Source organism: Cottoperca gobio, chromosome 19, assembly GCF_900634415.1.
Source record: "Cottoperca gobio chromosome 19, fCotGob3.1, whole genome shotgun sequence".
Taxonomy (NCBI): Eukaryota; Metazoa; Chordata; class Actinopteri; order Perciformes; family Bovichtidae; genus Cottoperca; species Cottoperca gobio.
In genome coordinates this window covers 12,669,383-12,691,286 of record NC_041373.1, presented here as the reverse complement: position 1 = coordinate 12,691,286, position 21,904 = coordinate 12,669,383, and the positions used below count along the sequence as shown (strand labels likewise).

General features: G+C 39.0%; 1 protein-coding gene across 2 annotated transcripts in view; it reads right to left on the bottom strand.

The window, feature by feature from the left end:
* Positions 1 to 721: 721 nt before the first annotated feature.
* LOC115025104 (zinc finger protein 385B-like) overlaps positions 722 to 21,904 on the bottom strand; it is a 64,964-nt gene continuing 43,781 nt past the window's right edge. For both annotated transcript variants that reach the window (XM_029457163.1, XM_029457162.1), the window contains exons 3-9: positions 12,516 to 12,670; positions 11,402 to 11,509; positions 8,018 to 8,195; positions 4,500 to 4,748; positions 3,390 to 3,592; positions 3,132 to 3,230; positions 722 to 2,043 (exon numbers count right to left, since the gene is read on the bottom strand). In XM_029457163.1, coding sequence (XP_029313023.1) covers positions 1,819 to 2,043; positions 3,132 to 3,230; positions 3,390 to 3,592; positions 4,500 to 4,748; positions 8,018 to 8,195; positions 11,402 to 11,509; positions 12,516 to 12,670 — 1,217 coding nt within the window. In that variant the 3' untranslated portion in view covers positions 722 to 1,818. The remainder of the gene's footprint in view (positions 2,044 to 3,131; positions 3,231 to 3,389; positions 3,593 to 4,499; positions 4,749 to 8,017; positions 8,196 to 11,401; positions 11,510 to 12,515; positions 12,671 to 21,904) is intronic.

Here is a 21,904-nt window from a genome sequence, read left to right as displayed (position 1 = left end):
AATATTAAGATCTGATTAAAAACCACTTCCATCTCTTCTGCGTGCATTTCAGTAAAAAAACAAACATGTAATCTATGTTTTTATTTACAGTTAATCTCCTCCTGAATATATTACAATTAAACATCAAAGAAGTCAGTATAGCACAATGCTCTTTGCAAACATTCAAACACAACATTATCTAACCCAAAGTGACTAAACAGGATTTAAAGAAGGGTTAGTGCATCAATAAATAGATTTAAATGGCATTTCTATTTTATTTATACTGTCATTAATATGAAAGCATAGTAACTACTGTTAATCTTTATTTCTTATTGATTTAATGTATATTAGTGCAGGACATAGCACTGACATCTCCCTGCCTATCTTGCTCACGATTGCAAAATACCACTAGAAGGCACTAGAGTATCATAAACACCAGTTTTCTAGCTTCTGGTTTAAGGATTGACATTAAGAGTTCAGTGACTCACCACAATTCATAAGCTCTACTGTACTTGATGATTAATGTTGTTCCAAAAAACATGAAGTATTTTCTTTTGCTGATTATATCACTGACCTTTCAGTGATTTAAAAGAAGAACTGTGTCATACTGATGATATAAGACCGTTTAGTGTTCTTAATTATGTTCATACATGAAGTAAGCCTATATTCTCTGTAAATCTATAATGAATCAATTCTAAGAGACTCATATTCAAATATGTAGAAAGGAAATACCACAACGGTGTAAAAAACAGTACTATTTATAAGTTCATATAGAATACAGCATCGACATTTTTAGCACATAATAATTTACATTATTGCAATTGATGCACAGTTACACTAGTCATTAATTTACCAGGCGACACTTCAAAAATACATATTGCTTAAGATGATTCAGCACAATCAGGTGGGAGGGGGTTTCTAAAGTGAAAGAACTTTTTAATACAGCTCTATTAAAAAACCAACAGGTTCAATAAAGACATCAAAGACACAAATTATAAAAAAAATTGGGTAACAGCACACATCAGCTAGTCTGTTCATATTGCACAAACAGCATCAAGCTGTTGCCTATTTATCCACACACGTTTTAAATCTTATAACTTTAAATGAAACCATGTGATTGTACGCATCTCCATATGGCGAGTATTCTTGGTATCATATCACGGTGATGGTTGATTGTCACCTCATAACACAGAGAGCAAGAGAGAAACACAGACAGAGGAAATGTATTTATTTATCTGAAATAAAGTCTAAAGAAAATGCATCTACATCAGACAATGGCTGTAAATATATATATTTGTTGAGATGCAATATCCTCAGCAATCCAAAGTTATGGATCTTTTCATTGGTGGCGAGCTCTTTTATGTAAATCGCCGCTTTCATGGGGGATTAACACAATATGGATTTTCTTTGATTTTGGTTATGAAGACTAAAACAGGAATGAAGTATTGAACTTGTTCTTCCAGAGTACAAATAGAAAGCTCTGCAATTTAAATAAGTTTGGCAACAAACACTTAGTAACATTTACACACCCTAGTGTATAAGTCTATTATTATTATTATTATCTTATAAATAAAACTAAAAGATACTTGTCATTATGGCTTCCAAAGGGGTCCAGACCCAGGGGAACATGCACTCAACACTTTGTTGAGGGAAAACAGCAGAGCAATGGTCCTTCCGTTTTTAAAGGGGAGACACTATGGTCAGTCAGCGCTGATATGCTGCCTGCGCGGGGGTCCTGTGCTTTGTCTTCACCGACCAAGCTAATCTTGTCTGCTAGTCCAGCTTTGGCTAGGTAAGATCCACCACTCTACTGTAGGTCCTACCTAGCGTGGCTCATTGCTAGTAAGGAGAGAAGATAATAGGTGCATGTGTGGCCCTAAGAGGTCCTGGGGCAGGCCTGAAGAGTGTTGGGTTGATCAGGGGGCCGTGGATGACGGTTGTGGGCGGCAGGCGGAATCCCAAGGGTCCAGATGCCAAGCTGCACAAGGCAGCTTGATTGAGATGGCTGGCCAGGAACCCTGCCGGCAGGGCCTTAGAAAGGTGCTTCTGCAGGGCCAGTTTAGTCTGAAAACAAAGACACGAGACATATTCAGGCTAAACAAGAATAATGCTTTGTATCATTTAACTTTCTTCCGTACTTACACTTGCTATTTTGAGTGCAAGTACTCTGACAAGTATGGTAAAGTGCAGTGCACTATGAGTTCCCGGATGATGTACTCATAACGGTCAAAAAGTTGAGTGTGGAACGCTGGACACTTCTCCCCCTCAATGGTCGCCATCTTGGCTACGTAGCAGAAGGCGAGGGACCATCAAACTTGTGAAAATGGCAGGTGAGGAAAGCTCCGGTGAACTAATACAATCAAGATGTTCAAACAAGACCGCAAATGTGTTGGTGAGCGACAATCGCGTTCCAATGTTTGCGCAATAGCAGTGTTCGATTTGAGAAAACACTAACTTGTTGAAATTCACACACAACGCAAGTGTGCACTCAGTGTACTACATGGAAGTGTACTAACGGAAGTATCTGAATTTAGACACAACATAAGAGTTTAAAGCCGTGCTAGCAGCTCTGTGAAGCGGAACTTAGACCCAGTTGTGCTTTTAGCTAAATGATGAAATCAGTATGCTAACCGGTTTACAAAGACAATGCTAACATGCTCATTTTTAACACGCTTAATGTTCACCATTTGCTAATTAATTACTATTAACGCAAAGTAAATCCCAGTTACATGGGAATGTCATTGGTTTTGCAGTTATTTGAATTTGTTCATACAACAAAGCATTGGATAAATTTAAATTTTGACTTGATGATGGCGCTGGATAAAAAGTCAGGATCACTGAACTCATTAGGATTCAACATCTGGGAACCATGAATGTCTGTACAAAATGTCATGGTAATCCATCAAATAGCTGCTTGCGATATTTCAGTCTGGAACAAAGTGGTGGCTTTCCCATAACAAATAGAGACACTTAGTAATTATTTATATATTTATATTATTTGTATCAACCACTAAGGCTAAGCGGACATCATACTATAATATGTTGACACTTGACCAGGCAGAGCTTACCATTTGCATCTATTGAGCATGTGTCGTTTGTATTACATATGTTCTTTGTGTTCAAATGTGTTTGTGAGTGTGACAAATTCTCACCGCTAAGATAGCACTGGGCTGTAGTTTATTATAGGGGGTGAACTTCGCCTTGACGGGCTTCCCGGCCAAACGCTCTTTGTGTCTCCTGCTGCTCATGTGCTAAAAGGGGACAGGAATATAAAGTGATTCAGTCAGGACAGCACGGACTACCAAACCAAACGGCCAACAAACTCAACAAGGAAGCTTTCGTGGAGAACACAAAGGTTAGTGCTCCATAGTAAAATGATTCATTTATAATATCAGTGTAAACCCACATACCTGCTTGAGCTGTGTCTCTGAGTTGACGGACACCTGACACATTTCACAGTGAAAGGGCTGGCTGGATACACCCACCACCGTTCTGGTCTTGCGGCCCATTCGCTGCTTAATTCGACTGGTGTTTCTGTGCGATGATGTCATCCTGGCCCTGCGTTGTGACTGGCTGCTGTTGTGACCATCACGCATCTGTTTGTGCTTAGAGCCTGAATCAGCCAAACAAAGAGGAGGACTTAACATTAAAGGGGCATTACGTTTTTTTGCTTTAACTCATCATTATGAAGTAAATGTTGATTGCAGAATGAAAAGGCTGAAGAAGAATGACACTAATGGCGTTTAGATTGGTGCCCTATAAGCCTCGCTTTTACAATGCAATTCTGTCTGCCTCAGAGTCGCGATCTCCCTAAATAACTGAAGGCTCGATTTACGGCGCACAAAAGAAGAGGAGAGCTTTGAGCTGAGCCTATACTTATGATGGCAATAAAATAATAACACAGAGGTCGGAAACAAGACGGCAAACAATTGATTAATATCCACAGTGTCAACATCAGCGCATTACACTCTTTTTGTACTTACCTTTCACAATAAAAGCCCTAGACATCCAGACAACCAGAGAGCATTTCGTTAAGAGGCAACTCAACAAAATAGCTTACAGTAGCTAACCCCAGGTAGCGGATGGTGGAACAAAACTCTACCTGGCCACAGAGCCCCGATGATGGAGGAGGCAAAGAGGGAGAGTGATAAAAAAACGTTCTTTCTACTAAACTCGATCAGTAAGTAACAAAATCTGCCTATAAAATTAATATGACCGGGTGAAAATATGTTTGTTTGGAAACTAATACAGCGTGTCCTGTGTTGTTGGTAGCTCAATAATCCTACTTGGAAACACTATGGTGGAAAAATGTGTCTGTTTCCACTTTAACTAAGTATTATCAGTAGTATTGTAGAACATACCACTACAGTGAGCCTCCAACTGTGAGCTCGAATTGACCGTCACTTTGCACGTAGTACAGTGAAGAGGTTTTTTGTCGCTCTTGGCCTCCTTAGCCTCTTCCACCTTCACCTTCACCTTCACCTTCACCTTCACCACCTCCTCCTCCTCCTCCTTCTCACCTCCCGTGGAGCTCCCCTGTGTGTCAGAGTGTGGGGCTGAACCGGTGGCCGGGCTGCACCCCTCCACAGCCGGACTGTCTGTAGGTAGATCAGGAAGCTGAGGGCCAGGGGAGATTTGTGGGGACAGCTGAGGAGAGCGGAGTGAGCAGGAGTCCATTGATATAGACTGTGAGGACGGAGTGGATGCCAGCAAGCTTTCCTGGACGTTTTCTGGTTGCTGCTGTGCAGGTTGGGAAGAAGTACTTGGGCCTGTGGACGAATAAACGTAGAAGTTGCCCTTTGAGCCCATTTACACTTAATATAACAATATGATATTGTTCTTGGTATTTTATCCAGATAAGGATAAACGTTTGTGAATTCAAAATCAAATGCTACGTTACATTGGGATACTAATTGGTGCTCTCAAAATATAAAAGTATTTGCTATAGCTGCTTGGGAAGTTAAACAAGAATTTGGGGACAGGGGGGTCTTTAGGGGAGAAAAGCAAGTCAACAGTAAATGCCACTTAGAAGTGGTGTACATCACCTGAAAGCTGGGAACCTGAAGATTAATTTCAAATGCAATGTGTCAAGTCTTTCGATCCATAAATCTGTAATTAACTTTGTGTTTGGGTAAGGTGCCTATTCAAATGGGAAAGTTTAGAGTATACAGGCGCTAAGAACATTAGAATGGAAGTATAGGATAGCTATTCCCATGCTCAATTGTGTCTCCTAAATTGTTTTTGGGTTGATACCATTTGTTGCACAGATTTGGTGAACAACTTTTAAAACGATAAAAATGGTCAGAAATCCCTCCAAAGACACCACATTAAGACCTCGAGGAGCACCATAGAAAGAATCCTGCTATTATTTGGTATCAAAATCCTTTTTGACGATTGGATTGCGAGCACCTGCTATTCTGGAAACTGCTCAGAAACTCTCTTATTGTCAATATACATAGGAAAGCCATACATCCTCTGAATGCACCCAGTCTCTAGTTTGTGTTTGAGCCTGTGATCATCATTTTATACAGTGAGGTCAAGTTTGAATAAATGGTCTCACTACAACAAAATAGCTACTATGGGGACAAACATCAGCACACATGAATACAATTGGGCTCATTAGATTCACAAGAGTCTCAGCGTTCCAGTCAATACCCAATTTATGAAATGTCATGACTGTTTAGGGAGCCCAGTATGCAGAAATATTCAAATACACCCATTTTGGAGAAATTAACACATTTATACTGCATGATTTTTGCCCAAAACTGCATAGGATTAACATAAAGTGGGCATGTCTGTGAAGGGGAGGCTCATGAGCATCTATAGAACCCATTTACGATCAGATAGCTTGAGGTGGGAGGTCAACCCCCATAGAGTTAGGGGAAAATGGCCATGCCTCCGTCTTGACCAGCTAGTGTGACCTGGTTGGTACCAATTGATGAACTGAGAATGCTAAAGCCTCTAAAGACAGCAATGTTGGCCTAAGCTATTTAGCATTCATAAGCAGTTCGCAAACATTTACAACACATTATAATGTAGTTTAGTGTTTATTAATATACAGCATTTGCCAACAATTATAACTTCTCCTAGGAAGACATAGTTATATTATTACAACTGAGTTTTACTATGATGTCTGCCATTCATCATCTGTTCATATACCAGCCTCTACTTAGAAGTGCCCACAGCAGGAGTTTTAATTGTTGAAAAATACACTTACAACTCCATTACAGTGTGTTACAATCCATTTATTAAAGGTTTATAGACTGCTCTTAAAGCTTATATCATTTGATCATTTGATCATTTTGCTTTCTGATTAATACACCTGTTGATCTGCTGTGGAGCGTCACAGCATACAGGTGTACATAAAGTTGATTTGAAATTGAAAATAATGAGCTACCAACACCACATTAAACACTGCTTCATATCTTGACTAATGCAATCCTCCTTCCCTTCCTGGTCTTTTTTGTGCTGCCGACCTGTCATTTTTTCTATTTCTTTCACATGACCCTGATATTATACTTTTTCTTCTCATCACCTACTGACATTTCTGCTCTATCATCTTTCTTTAATTTGCGTCTCTTTTCCCCTCTCATTTCTGCCATCTCAATCATTCTTCCTGTGTCTCTCTGTACAACTGTTCGCTCCCTCTGCTGCAGCTCCCTCTGTCACCATCAATCAAAAACCATGGCAACCCCTGAAAGCAACAAGCTTATCATTGTGTGGTTTGAAGAAAATTGATAGGTGCTGGAAGAAAATGGGAGGGGGAAGATCAACAATTAAATGGAACGCTAAACAGAGTATAGAAAGGAAGATGGTGACATTTCTTTAGTCAAGAATGAGAAGCGGAGAGAATAAAAGACAGCAGCGCTCACGTCCTCTGTATTTTGTGTGGGATCTAAAGTGGGAGAGACAAAGGAGGGGAGAGGCAGGACGTCTGCCCCGTCCACCATGCCATGACCCTGACAGCTCTGGCCTGACTCTAAAGTGACAGTAATAGAAGGATTGGTGACAGAGAGAGAGATAACGAGTTATGGTCACTTGATCCCCGCTATAACTTAAATTGTATTATTTCCCCACAGCTCTGGAGACGGGGACTGCTCAAACAAACACCTCCGACCATAAAACTCAAACGGACGGATTAACATTGAGATACAATGTGGATGCTAATCGGGTAAATGCGTGTGTCTAAAAGCTACAGTTGCTAACCGCTGACTAACCATGGTGTGGAGCCGCTCATCTATCCCTCTAAAACTCGCCTCCAACCCTGCGTTTAAACTACATTTAATACACGTACCATTATAGGGAGATGCCATCGCTAGCTGCCGAAAACACACACACACACACACACACACACACACACACACACACACACACACACACACACACACACACACACACACACACTTATCTGTGTTGAAGTCCTCGTAAGGACTGCTTATTACCTTCTATTTACCGAAAGAACTCAAAACTCTACTTACCTCATTCAGGTGAATTAGTTACTCCCAACATTTAATTTCCAACATCTAAACTGTAGCAAATCTTAAAAAAATAAGATTTGCTTACATTTTGTGTGCATCTGTTATTCTTTACTACTGACCTCCAGTATGATTGTTCTTCCTTTAGTCTCGTTTTGACAAGAAAACATGAAGGCACACACGACTCATACTTCTCCTTCCGTACACATGCCCATTGGCAAAGCAACAACACATTTCATAATGGGAACAACTGGAACTGTAGGTGGGAGTTACGTTGAGCCAAAGTCAAACAAACCAAAATCAAACTCAAGTGACACCACTTCATCCCTTTTTCAGATAGAATCTCTTTTTTAGCTGCTTTAAGGCTTCTCATCTTTGCTTGATGGGAGTAATTACCTATCTGAAAGAGCCAATGATAGAAGCACAGGTAATAGCTGGTAATTAGCCAGCTGAGTGGCAGCTACCCAAGCCTTAGTGCTGCTTATGTCTCTCCAATTACCACTAATTACTCAGAGGATGGATAGAGCAGCGCCTTTAAAGAAAACAGAAAGAAAGATTCATACCTGTTATATCTTTCAAATGTGAGTCTGTGGGCAGCGTTCCTCCTTCCCTCATCCCCCTCTCTCTGCCTTTTCCCGCTGTGGATGGGCCGTGTCCGTTCTTCTGCCGGTTCCTCTGCGTCTCCAGGGCCTTCAGCTTGCGAGCATGTTTGTGACCTTTGTAGTGGGCCTCCGCCTGGGTCTGACCATGACACACACACACACACACACACACACACACACACACACACACACACGCGCACACACACACACGAGCAGAACAAACAGAGGAGAAAGTGAGTGTATAGTATTTGAACGGAGCCACTGACATGATTAAATTAATGAAGGGCAGCATGGAATCAGTAAACTGTAATGTTTCCATCTGTTCCATCTCTTTGGCTTCACATGCTTCCATGGAGTTAAGGGGAAATTTATGCGACTGAGCATTTGACTCGAAGGAAGAATCACATCGCCCTTTTTGATCATCATCGTCGTCAGGGTTGTGCACAAATGTGCATCAGTTGACATCTCATGACCATCCTCTGAGCTCACTGGCTCATCTTTCCACTGATTCGTTGTGACACAAAATGGCCCATGTCCGTTACATTCTGCAACACAAAATGACCTCTGTGCCTTCCTCTGAGAGACAAAACACATTTGTGGCAGTGCGACAACAGATGCATGCAGATTTGGGATCCTAAAATGGCTCTGGATGGCTTCAGATAAAGCAAAATGTGTTTTTACAGAGGAAGATCCAGCAAGAAGAAGTGCACCAACAGTGAAACAAAACAATTGAAGCAAAAAAACATCCGAGAATCCATAAACGCATTAATGTTTCCATAAAACACAGCAAATCCATACACTTTATAGGCTCTACTTAGCTTTGTGAAACAAATAGAAAATAAGCTGATTGATTTGCTTCTAATATTTATCTACACAATATGTTATATAGCTGTTGTGTTTAATGTTAAATAACATTTCTATGATGACTGAGCCATTTTCAAGTATATAAAACAAGCAGAAGTCATAAAGGATGGGTCTGGTGATATTCTTTCTTCTTCTAATTGTTGATAAATCCTATGAAAAGACCAAAACCAACAATTAATTAATTTTTTTAGCCACACGTTTCTTCATTACAATGAATATGGGCACTCTTATTTAGTTTTTATCAACCCCCATACAATCATGGTGCTGTAAATACTATAGCGCTAAATGTGTATTAATCCACCACTGATAATGCCCGGCTGTTTTAGGAAGTAATTTAGCCCTTCAAAAGTATTCAAGAGACATTTCTAAAGTTGGGAAGTTGTACAGACTTTGTTCTTTTCATGGGATTTGTTAACAATAAGAAAAATAGAAAACGGAACCCGCCTCATCCTTTCAACACCAATGCCTTTCTTTATAGTAAAGACACAAGTGCACTCCCTAAGTCTGGTTTTGGAACAGTGTAAAAAGACTTCAAGTATCCAGCTTCACACAAGGCAGTTAGATAATTTGTCAGTGATCAAATTATCCAGTTTCCAGGCACACACTGTGCAGCCTCTGAGCTCAGTGTGCAGATGTGATCTTTCAGTGACTGTGTGCACAGAGTGGTGGGGTACGAGTGTCCCCGTCAACACTTTGCATAAAGCTCGGGCTGCTGCACAAACAGAAAGGGTACCACACTGGGTCAAAGTGTGTGGCGGGGGGGGATACAGGGCTGAGCAAAGGGTGAACGACCCCTTTGGCTACGTTGAATGTCAGTGCACACTAACCATTCAGCGTGATTTTCAACTAAGTCAGAGGGATGACTCTGCTCCCATCTGCATACTACCATATGATCTGGCATGCCAGTGTAGTATGAGTTCACTATGTTCCACCATAGTAACTTAACGAGAGAATAACATGTAGAATAAGCGTCCCAGGACGGCAAAGATCCTCAGTTAAAGACACCTGAAGGAGGCCTCGGCTGATTCAAGCTGCTTTATGCATTCTCCAAACTCTTCATACACAGCGAGCAACAACTGTCGTCCACAAAAGGGCAGCAACATTAGAAGATCATGTTCCTTCAGGCTTGAATCTTTCATGCTTTCTTTCAGTGAGTTCAGCAGCCGTAAAGGAATCATTTGAAAATCTTCAAGTCTATTCCTTTTTTATGAACACCGGTTATGTATTACTTACAATGTTTATCATTTTCACAGCCATCCATCTTTGTCTTCATGATTTTTGTGTCCACATTTATTACAATAAAGCACTCTACTGTAGAAGCGTAGTTGTAATTGTCGTTGCTTATGAGGAACTATTCTGTATATAATGTCTTACTATTGACATTACTTATGTAACTTACTTGTACTAATACTGTTCATACATGTGACAATAAATTTGATTCTAATCTAATACCACATTGTGAAATTGAACCACTACTGAATAATTGATATTGAAATTTAATTGCCAAAGCATTAAAATATTCAACTTTGGAAACCATCTCTCTGCATGTCCAATATAAACACATGAACAAATATGGATATCTGTGAAAATTAAACCGACTGTATGTACAACACAAGCAGTGAGTATAAAATATTAAAGAACTTGAAATATTTTGAACTATTCCTTTAGTCAATTTTCTTTGTCAAGTGCAAATTCCAGCCGCTCAGTGCAGCCCGCCTGTACCTGCCTGTAACCTGGCATCCAACGCCTGGGTCAACCAGCACTCTCAGCTCAGCTGCATGTGACACAGAGGGGAGGAGGAGAGAGCCTGTTAGCTACAAAACAGACTCCAAACAACAGAGCGGAGAGAGAAAGACACAGAGAGAGCAAGAAAGAGACAGATGAGGAAGTAATAGTTGTATAATGAGCTCGCGTCAGTGTCCTGCTTTCTTCAAGTTTCAGAAAGAAGAGTCGTTGTCATTCCTCCAGGTTCCTCCTAACAATATAAATGCAAATATGCATAAACGAAGTCCATAGGAAGGGGAGCCAAATGAATATGAATAGGGAGGTGTGATAAGCGCAACAGAACTAGCTGACTGGTTTCCATTGGTCGATTAAAATAATGGAAGCTGTAGAAATATACTAATTGGACTGATAGAAGAATAGCCGGCTTGACGACTTTGAAAAAAGCTTCGGATGACAGTTCACGAGAGAATTAACCGTTTGTGTTTTAAAGTATATAAGTTGTTTAGAAACACAGACTTTCAGCAAACATGGAGAAGGTCAGAGGGTCTCACAGCGAGGTAACACTCCCTTCACTTCATCATATAGAACTGTGACACAGATTGATGTGATTCTACTAATGACTACATCCTGCAGAGAGTGGCGAGGGGCAAAGGTGCTTTTCCACCATCCTGCAGTGAATTACAAAGAAATCCAGACCTGTCTTTGAGCTTTTGTAAAGCTCAGGGGAAGAAACCAAAACATTTGTGTCTGACTCACAGTGGAGTTGAAGCGCAGGTGGCAGATGTTACAGGAGATGATGGGTTTCTTCTTGGGTGGAGCAACGCCAAAGGTGTGGTTGATCACTGCCTTCTGCACCGGGTCCATCTACGAGGTAAAACACACACACGCGCACACGCACACGCACACACAGACAGACAGACAGACAGACAGACAGACAGACAGACAGACAGACAGACAGACACATAGAGAGACAGACAGACACAGACAGACAGACACAGACAGACAGACACACACATTTTGGTTTCAGAGAGAAGTGTAGACAGGTGATTTAAGTAAAGTAGTTACACTACAATAATACAAATGCCATGATAAAAATTAAACATGTCGGCGGCATCCTGCTTATCTAAAGGTATCAGACGCTGGTTATGAAATCGTCCCCAGTTTGGGTCTGGCTAAATCGTCATCCTTTCTACATTATTATTACTACTATTTTACCGCTGGCTGTCATTTCCCTCTACTGTCCCCATCAAATAAAGGAAACAATACCAGAAAAAATATTTTATATTATATATATATTTTTGTGTTTTAAGTAATTTGTTTAAGTACATTGCACAAATTAAAATATAAAAGAAAAATGTATTTAAGATAATAAGGGAAGACACCCGAGGTATATAGGGTAAAAATAACTAATATACTAAAAATGTAAGTAATAGATATCACCATGAAACTTCCCCAGTTGATTATTTAGTAAAATAAAACATTGATGCTACATCACGCAGAGGTTTGGAAGAATTAGACGTTCACAGAGTAGAGAATAAATAATAAAAATAAAATAAATAAAAGATGAACTACGGTCCTGAATTCATTCTTTAAATAACCCCTCTCCCATCACTTCTTTTGTATATATGTGTAACCCCTTTAGTGCAGCTGTGTTAGTTTACTCATATCTTTAGCGTCAGGAATGTTTTCGCAGCCTCCCACATTTAGCGCATTCCTCTGATTTGACTCATTAAGGGTTAAAGCTAAATGTAGACTGTGAAAGTCTTCTTCGTTTAGAGCCAGACAAAACATGCGTGTGTGTTGGAATCCCTTTTTGAGCGCGAAATGTAACCAAATGTGTGTTTACGATAAATGTGAAATAGTATCTTACCGTGCTGAAGTTGGGGAAGAGACTGAGCGGCGAGGAGCTGTTGACCCTGAGCGGCAGGAAGTGCTCCAGCGGGGCATGAGGCCGTGGGTGCAGGGGTCGGCCTGGTAGATGCAGGGAGCCCAGGAGTGGGTGCATCTGGCTCTGGGAGAGGGCACCTACAGCGAGGATGATCACATCATTGGGACAACGGTTATAAATGCATCATCCTGTGAAGAATCTTAAATCGCATATTTGAAGCCAGAAAAGCGACATATCCTTAACACTCGACAGAGTTTAACGCACGACATGAGATCAAGACCCATTTCACCCACAGTGAAAGATTCCCTCAGTAGAGCTTTAATGACTTAAACAGTAGAAGATAAATTATGAAAGGCTTTGTGTGGCCTTATCCTGCTTTACAAGTCGATAGTTTATCTTGACGAATGTCTCTGGCCTTTAAACACGGCACTGGAAAGTGTAATTGTGTGGTTTTTGCAGATCCTGCAAATTGGTCAATCGACTTAAAGAGAAAATAATTGCAAGGAGGTTTGAAGACTTAAGGTGACTAATAGACTGTACATTATTTATTTAAATATACATATTATGTTGCTTTTTGTTGCTCACCCATCTTCTGTCTTCTTGGATACTTTACTTTGCCTATGAAAGTGTTTGTTTTTGACGAATCCCACAACAATTTCACCATCTCATTTGGCTTTTGAAATCTCCTTCCACATGACCTCTCATCACGCTTCATTTTGGTTGGCCTGAATGCTTTCAGACTGCTCATGCTTTAAAGAGCAGCACAGCACTGACCTTTGTCTAGACCCAAAGTAAACATTAGTACGCTCACATTAAAATGCACAGTCTTACATAAGCAGAACGTTTGTGCCTGTGTACTGAAAGTCCTGAGGTTGTGAAAAGGTCAAGAGTAAATTACAGAATATATTAAAATGAATATAAGTGAGCAACAGATCGGGATTCAGTTAATGTGTTTTCATTTTGTTGAGATCAGGTGAGGATTGACCTTTTCGAAGGTAGTTCCTTTATATATCTATTATACATTAAGCAATATAAATAGTAATATCGATGCAGAAATGTAGATGTGCGTACGAAGTAATGAAACTAAAGGTTCTTTGCAATTTGAAATTATAATCATGACTTTGTTTATTTTTATTATTTAATATTATCAGGCACTATTGTTGCATAGATTTCTTTCTTTTCTTACATTTTACAGAATGTATGTTTCTTAAATATCTATGTTATAAATACTTTACTTCAAAGCCTTTTGGTTACAGAGACGATTATCCACAAAAAAGGAGCGATTAACTTAAAATTGAAGTTTCTGTTTTCTTTACAATATCAAGTGTTTTTCTTCCATTTGAAAGACAGAGCTCAACTTGGCATTAATTTAAAATCTGTGGTTACTGAGGGTGGAGGTTTGGCCTTAGTGGGACGGAAAATGCCAAGAGGAGTTTGATGAGACAGCTGAAGGGAAGCGTTGGCTGGTAGGAGGAGACTTCTGCAAAGAAAAACGTAATGAAATTCAACGATGAAGCCAGAAATGTTAACATACCAGATGACGACTGGAGGATGAAGAGAGGTGACTCACTAACTTTGGATTTAGGAAAGATATGTGAGGAGATGTATATATATATTAACAAAACATAGAATATAATAAAAATGGGTTCTAAATACTGCGACGATTGAAGTTGGAGACATTTTTATTTCATAATACTGAAAAAGCACAGCAACAAGAAAGCAATTTTCCCCAATTTTCTGCCTCTGGATTTCAGGTTTTATCTCTGGGGATGAGGCAGGATTGAAAGTCTTTGAGCATTAGCATGATTTTTCTAATCTGGTTCCATATTCAAAATGGTTCTAAAAGCCTGAGTGAGCAGAGGAGGGAGACAGAACAGAAGAAGGGGAAGGGAAAAGGAGAAAAACACATTTGCAAGATTCAAAACAGGCTCAAAGAACTTGCATGAACAGTACTGCGGAGGGAATAGTTCACACAGGCACACTGTTTTAGAAGTCATATAAAAAGAGGTTTAGAGAGGTCAAAGAGGTCGAGTGGTTTCACGCAATATTGTTCTTATTGTTAGAGCCTGCAACAACGAATAGAGCAGCCGCAGCAGATGAAACACACCACTGAATGTCTTGTTTTATCATCGCCTGCAGCTACACATGCCTCAGGGTGCTTCTTTTTTTCCCCTCGTAGTCAATATGGCAAAAATAATTTATCTTAAATCTGATTCAGAGAAATGCAAACAGACGCCTTATATGGAAGTGACATATGAAAATGTATTTTGGAATATTACCCAAGACTAAGAGTCTGTGAGTCCACATTTAAGCACATGATGCTAATGTTCAGCACATAATGTTAACCGTTAGTTAAGTGTGTTAGCATAATTAGCACTAAACTGGCTGAGGCTGGTGGGAATGTCATTATTTTTGCAGGTATTTAGTCATAAACCAAAGAATTGGACAAATGAGAATGTTCACCTAATGATGGCGCTAGTTAAAAAGTAAAGGTTAAAGTAAAAATGTATTACAATCACTATAGACAACTTTAAGGGAACACCAGATTCATCCTCTGGACACCTGGAAGTACTGAATTCTGTACAGACAATCCATCCAATGGTTGTTGAGATACATCAGTCTGGACCAAAGTGGTGGACCGACCAAACCACCTTTGTTTGCCGTCCCTACAGCCACACTGCAAGCCTGGCAACAATTTTACATTCAGGGAAAGCGAACCATTAAAAAAAGAAAAGATAAACCACTAAAGGACTAAAATGCTGACAGTCAACAGACTGACCGACCTAATAACTCTCACTAAGCTCACCAGTGAGGGATTAACCTCAGACACAAAACTGAACAAACTGAAGCTGCCTGTCGGGAACACAGACGCACAAAGAAAAGTGAATTTCTATCCGATTCAAAGCCATGAATAGAGATTGGCACGCTACAGAGAAGAGTGTGACCGAAAATAACAACCAGAATCACCTCAGTCGTAACACAAGAGAAAGGACGAACACGTCTTTGCTACTGAAAGTGGAGGTGTGAGAAGTGATTAACGTAAAGACATTTTCACTGAATGAGTAAAAAACAAGAGGAGGTAACTCAGAATCAACCTAATAAAGCAAAGTTGTTGTATCTTAAATCGGATCAAATAGCCTTACAATATATTACTCGTTGTGTCGTATTATTTTAGCGCCGTTTACTTTGTTTATTTAGTGATTTACAGGCATTCAAGCACACTGTGTACTCTTCAGATGAGAATTTGAAATGATTAAAGCTGATTATCACTGTTTATTTGATCCTGCATGTGTAATGTGCTCCACAGATCTCTGTGGAAAACACACATACACAAAAACACCCAGAGGTAACATGTGTTTACTGATATGATTTTGTTTTTGATGAATTCCAATTTCATTTAAATGCTCCACCCGGACCGCTCGTGTGCCACTGATACCAATAAAGTGTACTGAATTGCGCTACACTGAATCGAGAGCAAATGACAGAGCAGAGAAATGAGAGAGTGAAGGAGAGACCGAGAGAGACAACCGTGGATGAGAGGCTGTTTTCTCCCCCCTCTGCTAGGCCGATGTGCTTAATCTGCCTGTCAGTATGACTTTTGGGGACATCGACTCCCTCCTCTACACAAATCTGAAATTGATCTCATTAATCTCCCACGCATGTATTCACAAAACACAGCAGGGCGGGACGTTTAATTAGCTGCGTTTTTGCGCCAAACAAACTGGAAACCGCCATCATCTGTGAGAATTTGTACATCAGTTGTCAAGAGGAACGAGCTCCTGACTGGAAGTTACGCATCTCGTTTGCATCCAGGAAGTGTTTCAAAAGCTTCATTCCAGCGACTTTGACGAGATGGACTAAAGCTGCGGTTATTTTAGTTTCATCCAATCATGCTGGGAATGTGTTTAGGCCTTGATTAGTTTTTATAAATAGTCGTTCATCGCTTTAGAACTTGAACTCAATTACTCTACCTTTAACCTAAAATAAAAAGGTTGAGTAGAGGTCAACCATTTAAGATAGACAATAACATCAAAGAGGTCTACAAGGGGAAAAAACACAACATATTTACTTTGTTTTGCTGATTTAAGATACTTACAGTTGTAATCTGTAAGGCACCTGTTGTCTGTCTGGTTCCCCTGAACTGTTGTTGTTTTGGTGGCGTCAGTGTAATTTCCAGAATTGGGAAATCGTTCCTCCTAATTCGGTGTGTTCATGAGCTTTAAGTCGTAATGTGGAAACAACATGGACGCTACAAAGAAGATGTGTTGTACTCGTGTCCCAGACTTGTTGCTGCACCAGTACGTTCCCTAAAAGCACTAAGATATTGCTTTCCCTTGTTATTGGGGTTAATGGTAATAAATAACTAATCTAGGTAAATCTACATGATGGGAACTAACGGTTACAACCTAATACCATATTTCAAATTACATGCGAGCAAAAAATGTATATGCAATATGTGAATACTTACCATCAACCCAACATTTACTTTCATCTGCCATGTTTCTGCGTTACATAATGTCAACCAGAGTTGTTGTTCTGACTTAAAGGGGCGTTCACATGAGTTTACCCTGTAGGGGAACTCATTTTTTGGATTATTCCGACACCACATGAATGCAGCATTAGCTCTATGAGTTGGTTGAAGTCATTTTAAAACAAGAATTTTGTAAAAAAATAAAATGCTAATGCTTGATGCTAAAAGAATAAGGCTAACGCTTCATGTCCCAGGCAAAAACGTGCATCTTCACTAGTTATGAAAACAAAGAAATAGCATTATTCTTGCATTGCAATGAGCTAGCTTAGTTCGTAAAATCAGAATGCAATTTTTCTGTAACCTTTTTAGCTTGTTAGCTTATACGCTTGTTTTTTTAACGGTGTGTTTTCACAAGGATGACGACTGATATGTTCAGAAAACATAACACAGTCTTGGCTAACATTGTTAGCATTGTTAGCCAAGACAGGGTTAGAGCAGAAAAGCACACTATTCAATCCTTTCAGGGATTTAGGGAACAGTCAATTGAGCGGGGATCGTGTCACTTTTGATTTTCCTTTTCTTTCTTTCTACAATAAAAGTAATTCCACATTTTAAAAAGGAGCCAGTTCCTGCTCGTTCTAATCTGAATTAACTTTCTTTTTCTATGGAGAAAGATAGCTTCTTCATGAAAGCTGGGAGTGTAGGTCACAGCAGCCAACCTTCCCGTATTGAGAAGGGATAAAAGCTTATGAGCTGGAGAAATTATAGCACCTTGAAAAAAACTGGGGGAAAAGCTTAATCTCTATTATTTCCAGGATTAGTCTCTGGGTGACTCAACATCACAGCAATCACAGGGGGATGGAAATGGCATCTTTTCATGAAGGGTGGAAAAAAGGGGAGGGGGGGGGCGGGCGACGGGCGGCTTTCATAGCGGCGAATCCGAGCGAAAGCATCAGAGGAAAGGCTGCTTCAGTTCCTTTCATGGTGAATGCATTTCCCGGGATCATCTGTCTGAGCCAGGCTCTCTGTCTTCAGTCAGAAGCAACATGGCGGTGTGGAGGCACACTCTCTTTCTCCGGCGGCTACCAACATCCCCTGATGAGCTTCCTCTGTTTGTGACATTAATAACGGTTCATTTCACTGAACTTCATGTCGAAAAAAGCCAAAGCAAATATGTCAAATTAATTATGCACATCTGACTGATTTAAGTGGGGAGGGAGCAAATTCAGTGACGGAGACACATTGTGGTGTGAGATTAATTTTGTGAGAAAAAGCAGGTGGAAAACTAGAGGAAAGGGCAGATCACTTTCCACATTATTGTAGGTGATAAACACATTAGAGCTTTATATAAGCCTGACTCTTTATTCTCTCAGGCAAGACTTACTGTAATCATTTTATTTGTAATGTTTCTCTCCTAAATGACACACATGTATGTAAGAATGTTTTAAGCATGATTGTCGCGAAGCATGTCAACTTTTCACGAGCTAAAAATAACAATCCTGGTTTAAGCTGTGTGACAATGCATTTTCCAGATAATTTATTTTTAAATATTTTATTTAGTTTAAGAGAATATCTGAACCCATAACAAACAGTTAACCCTTCAGTTTAACTTCAAAATCATCAACTTTGGAGATGTTCACTGTGAGATTATGATTTCTAGTCATTTAGGACGATTTATTCTTTTCTGACCTACTGAAAATGAATGAATGTATGAAGGTGTGCATATATTACATTACAGTTCATTTAGCTGACGCTTATGGCCAAAGCGACAAACAAAAAGTGCAAACATGTACTGTATGTAATATATATATATATATATATATATATATATATATATATAATATATATATGTATATATGTAATATATATATATATGGTATAGATGTATCTATATATATGTATAAATGTAATAGATATAAATATATATATTATATAGGTAATTTATATATTATATATATAGATATATAGATATATATATAGATAAATATATATATATATAATATTTATATATTATATATATAGTATATATGTAATATATTATATATATATATACACACACATATATATAGATATATATATAATATATTATATATAGATAATATCATGAATATATATGTATATATGTAATATATATGTAATATATATATTATATCTGTAATTATATATGTAAGATATATGTAATATATATATATATATATATATTATATATGTAATATATATATGTAATATATATATATATATATATGTAATATATATATGTAATATATATATATATATATATATATATGTAATATATATATATTTATATATATATATATATATATATATATATATTTATATACACACACAAACATTCCTTTCCTTTGTGTTGAATGTTACTATATGTTGCTGTGATATTACTTCTATATTGTGTTGAGTGCCTCTTATTTAAGGATTGGGGTGAGTTTTGGGAAGGGGGAGGAAAGACAGTTTGTTTTCTTTAAAATGGAAATAAAAACTAATGAACTAATAATAAAAGAAACTAAAAAATGTAACTTAAATGTATTTTTCACTTGATGTCCTAATTTGTTTTCATTCATCTTGAGAGCAAATATATAGAAACTACAGTTAAGAGTTATCTATCAAAACTAACTTTAATATTAATACAAACTCACAGTTATAGTGGCTTTTAGATTATTTATATGAAATGCTCCAGTGGTCCAGGCTTGTGTTGAGTTATAACTGGATTCCCCTCAGGTCAAATATAATCTATGTTTTTGTATGTCATCCCTTTTGGAAACCACAAACCTGGTAATGTGTTTCTTTAATATCTGGTGTTGACATCAGGGCTTCAACACATCAGAAATCTGAATCGATTCGTGTCATTTTAACAATCTGTGTTGAACTGTTTGACATCAGCACTGAGCCTCTAACTACAAGACGTTACATTTTACGTCTCTTATTAATACTTCATAAAAACGTTATGAGTACAGTATTATATAAGACTTGGAATGTGTTACTACGGCTGATAATATATTTAGTATTATAATCACAGCATCAGCAAACACCTTAAATTAACATAATTCATATTTATATTAATTAAAGAATGTGCTGTTTTGGGGACTATATTAAAACACATGCTGTTTTTCATTGGCATATCTGAGCTGCTTTGACACTTAACTTTAAGTCATTACTGCACAGCGTATTCTGTAGGTGCAAATCTGAAAATCCCACTCGCTCTATCTTTATCTAACAGTAATCTTTCCATTTTCAGAATGGCACTCAGTCATAACAAACACTTTAATCAAATAGGCAGGATTAAGCACTGAGGATCGTGGAATTGAAATGCTAAAAAGTGTTGCCTCTCTCTGACAGGGATTTTCTGTTAAGCTCAGCAAAACACATTGTCAAATGATGAAAATTGAATGGTATGTTTTCCACCTTCATAATAGCATGAAGCACACAGCTTTTCTGATGTCAGAAAAAACAGAAGTGGTTAGTGCACTGCGCTTCTGCAGTAATGATGATGCTATTTAATGCTTACACAACACGCACAAAGCTCGGCATTTGTGATGAGCTCTGGAGGATGAATTAGCATCCATTAAAAATGCCAGTGACAGCTCCGCTTAGCTCCCTCTATTGGAAACAAAACGGTGGAAGTGAAGACTCATTTCCATGATGGCTTAAAATGCTGCCCCCGCCTTGCACTGTGTGTTCTTTAAAAAAAAAAATCATCTTCATACTGACAAAGTACATTTAGGCCACGACTGGCGGCCAACAGTCAAATTCTCCCGCTGGCAGTCACTGTCTATTTAAACTCACACAGCCGCAGCTGCCGGCTTCTTGAGAATTTCTACCTGCGGGGAACCATCCAGCCCAGCTCAGGCTGCCCGCAGTAATCTGTCCTACTTTCAACTGGAGCACTGTGGGCCCATTTTCACCCCGGGGTCCATAAACTTCTATTGAATTTGAAGGTGAAATCCAGGACTAGTGTCCTCTAGACAAAGAAACTTCAGAGGCTACACTGGGATTATTCTGCAAAGCTACAGCAGCCTTTAATGTCCACACAGGAGAATTACACTTAAAAACAATCAAGAGTCAAAATGCATCATGTTTCCACGGCAGATCTGATGGCAAAGGTCACGCATATCTCTTTACCCAGAACTTTACAGGAGGCTGTCGGCTTGTTGGGACTTTATATTTACAAAGTTTCCACAGGGCATCATATTTAGTCAAATGTTAATACTGGCACCAATTTAGATTCTGGTCTGGTGCATTAAGACATTACTCTTGGTATGTTCTGGCAACGCATGATTAGAGTTACTCTCACTAAAACCTTTTGAAAACAGGTAAACAGCAGATTCAGATTTAAATGCACACGATATACCTTTTGATTCTGTGGCCATAAAGGACAAACAAACACTCGGGAGATAAAGTTGATCTGCTGAGAAATGAGCATGAAAGCACCGTCAGTGCAGCTCGGATAGAGCAGTGTTTTGTTTCCTTTACCGACCCTCTGCCCTTCCATAATGCTCTGCACGTCTTTATCAAGCACACTTAAAATAAACTGCCACCATCTGCTTGAATTGAGATAAGCCTGAATCCAATCAGAACTGCTGAGCAGCAGTCAGCAGATGTGCCGCACATACTTATTGATATTTAAAGTCCATCACAGCTTTATCCGCCCCACAAACTTAGTAATTAGCAGCTTTCTGTCTGGATGCTCCTCTTTGGCTGTCTGCCTGGTGAAGTGAGTTTGAAGGATCGTACATTAGCGGCTTCAGAGCTGAGAATCACAAGATCTCTGCTTACTGGTGCATCTGGAAAGATGTTGATCAGGGATACATTAAAGAACACAAGCTAGCATCAGCAGATGCTTGGGGCTGTAGTAAGAGTGATATTCAGCATTTAAAAAGAGTTC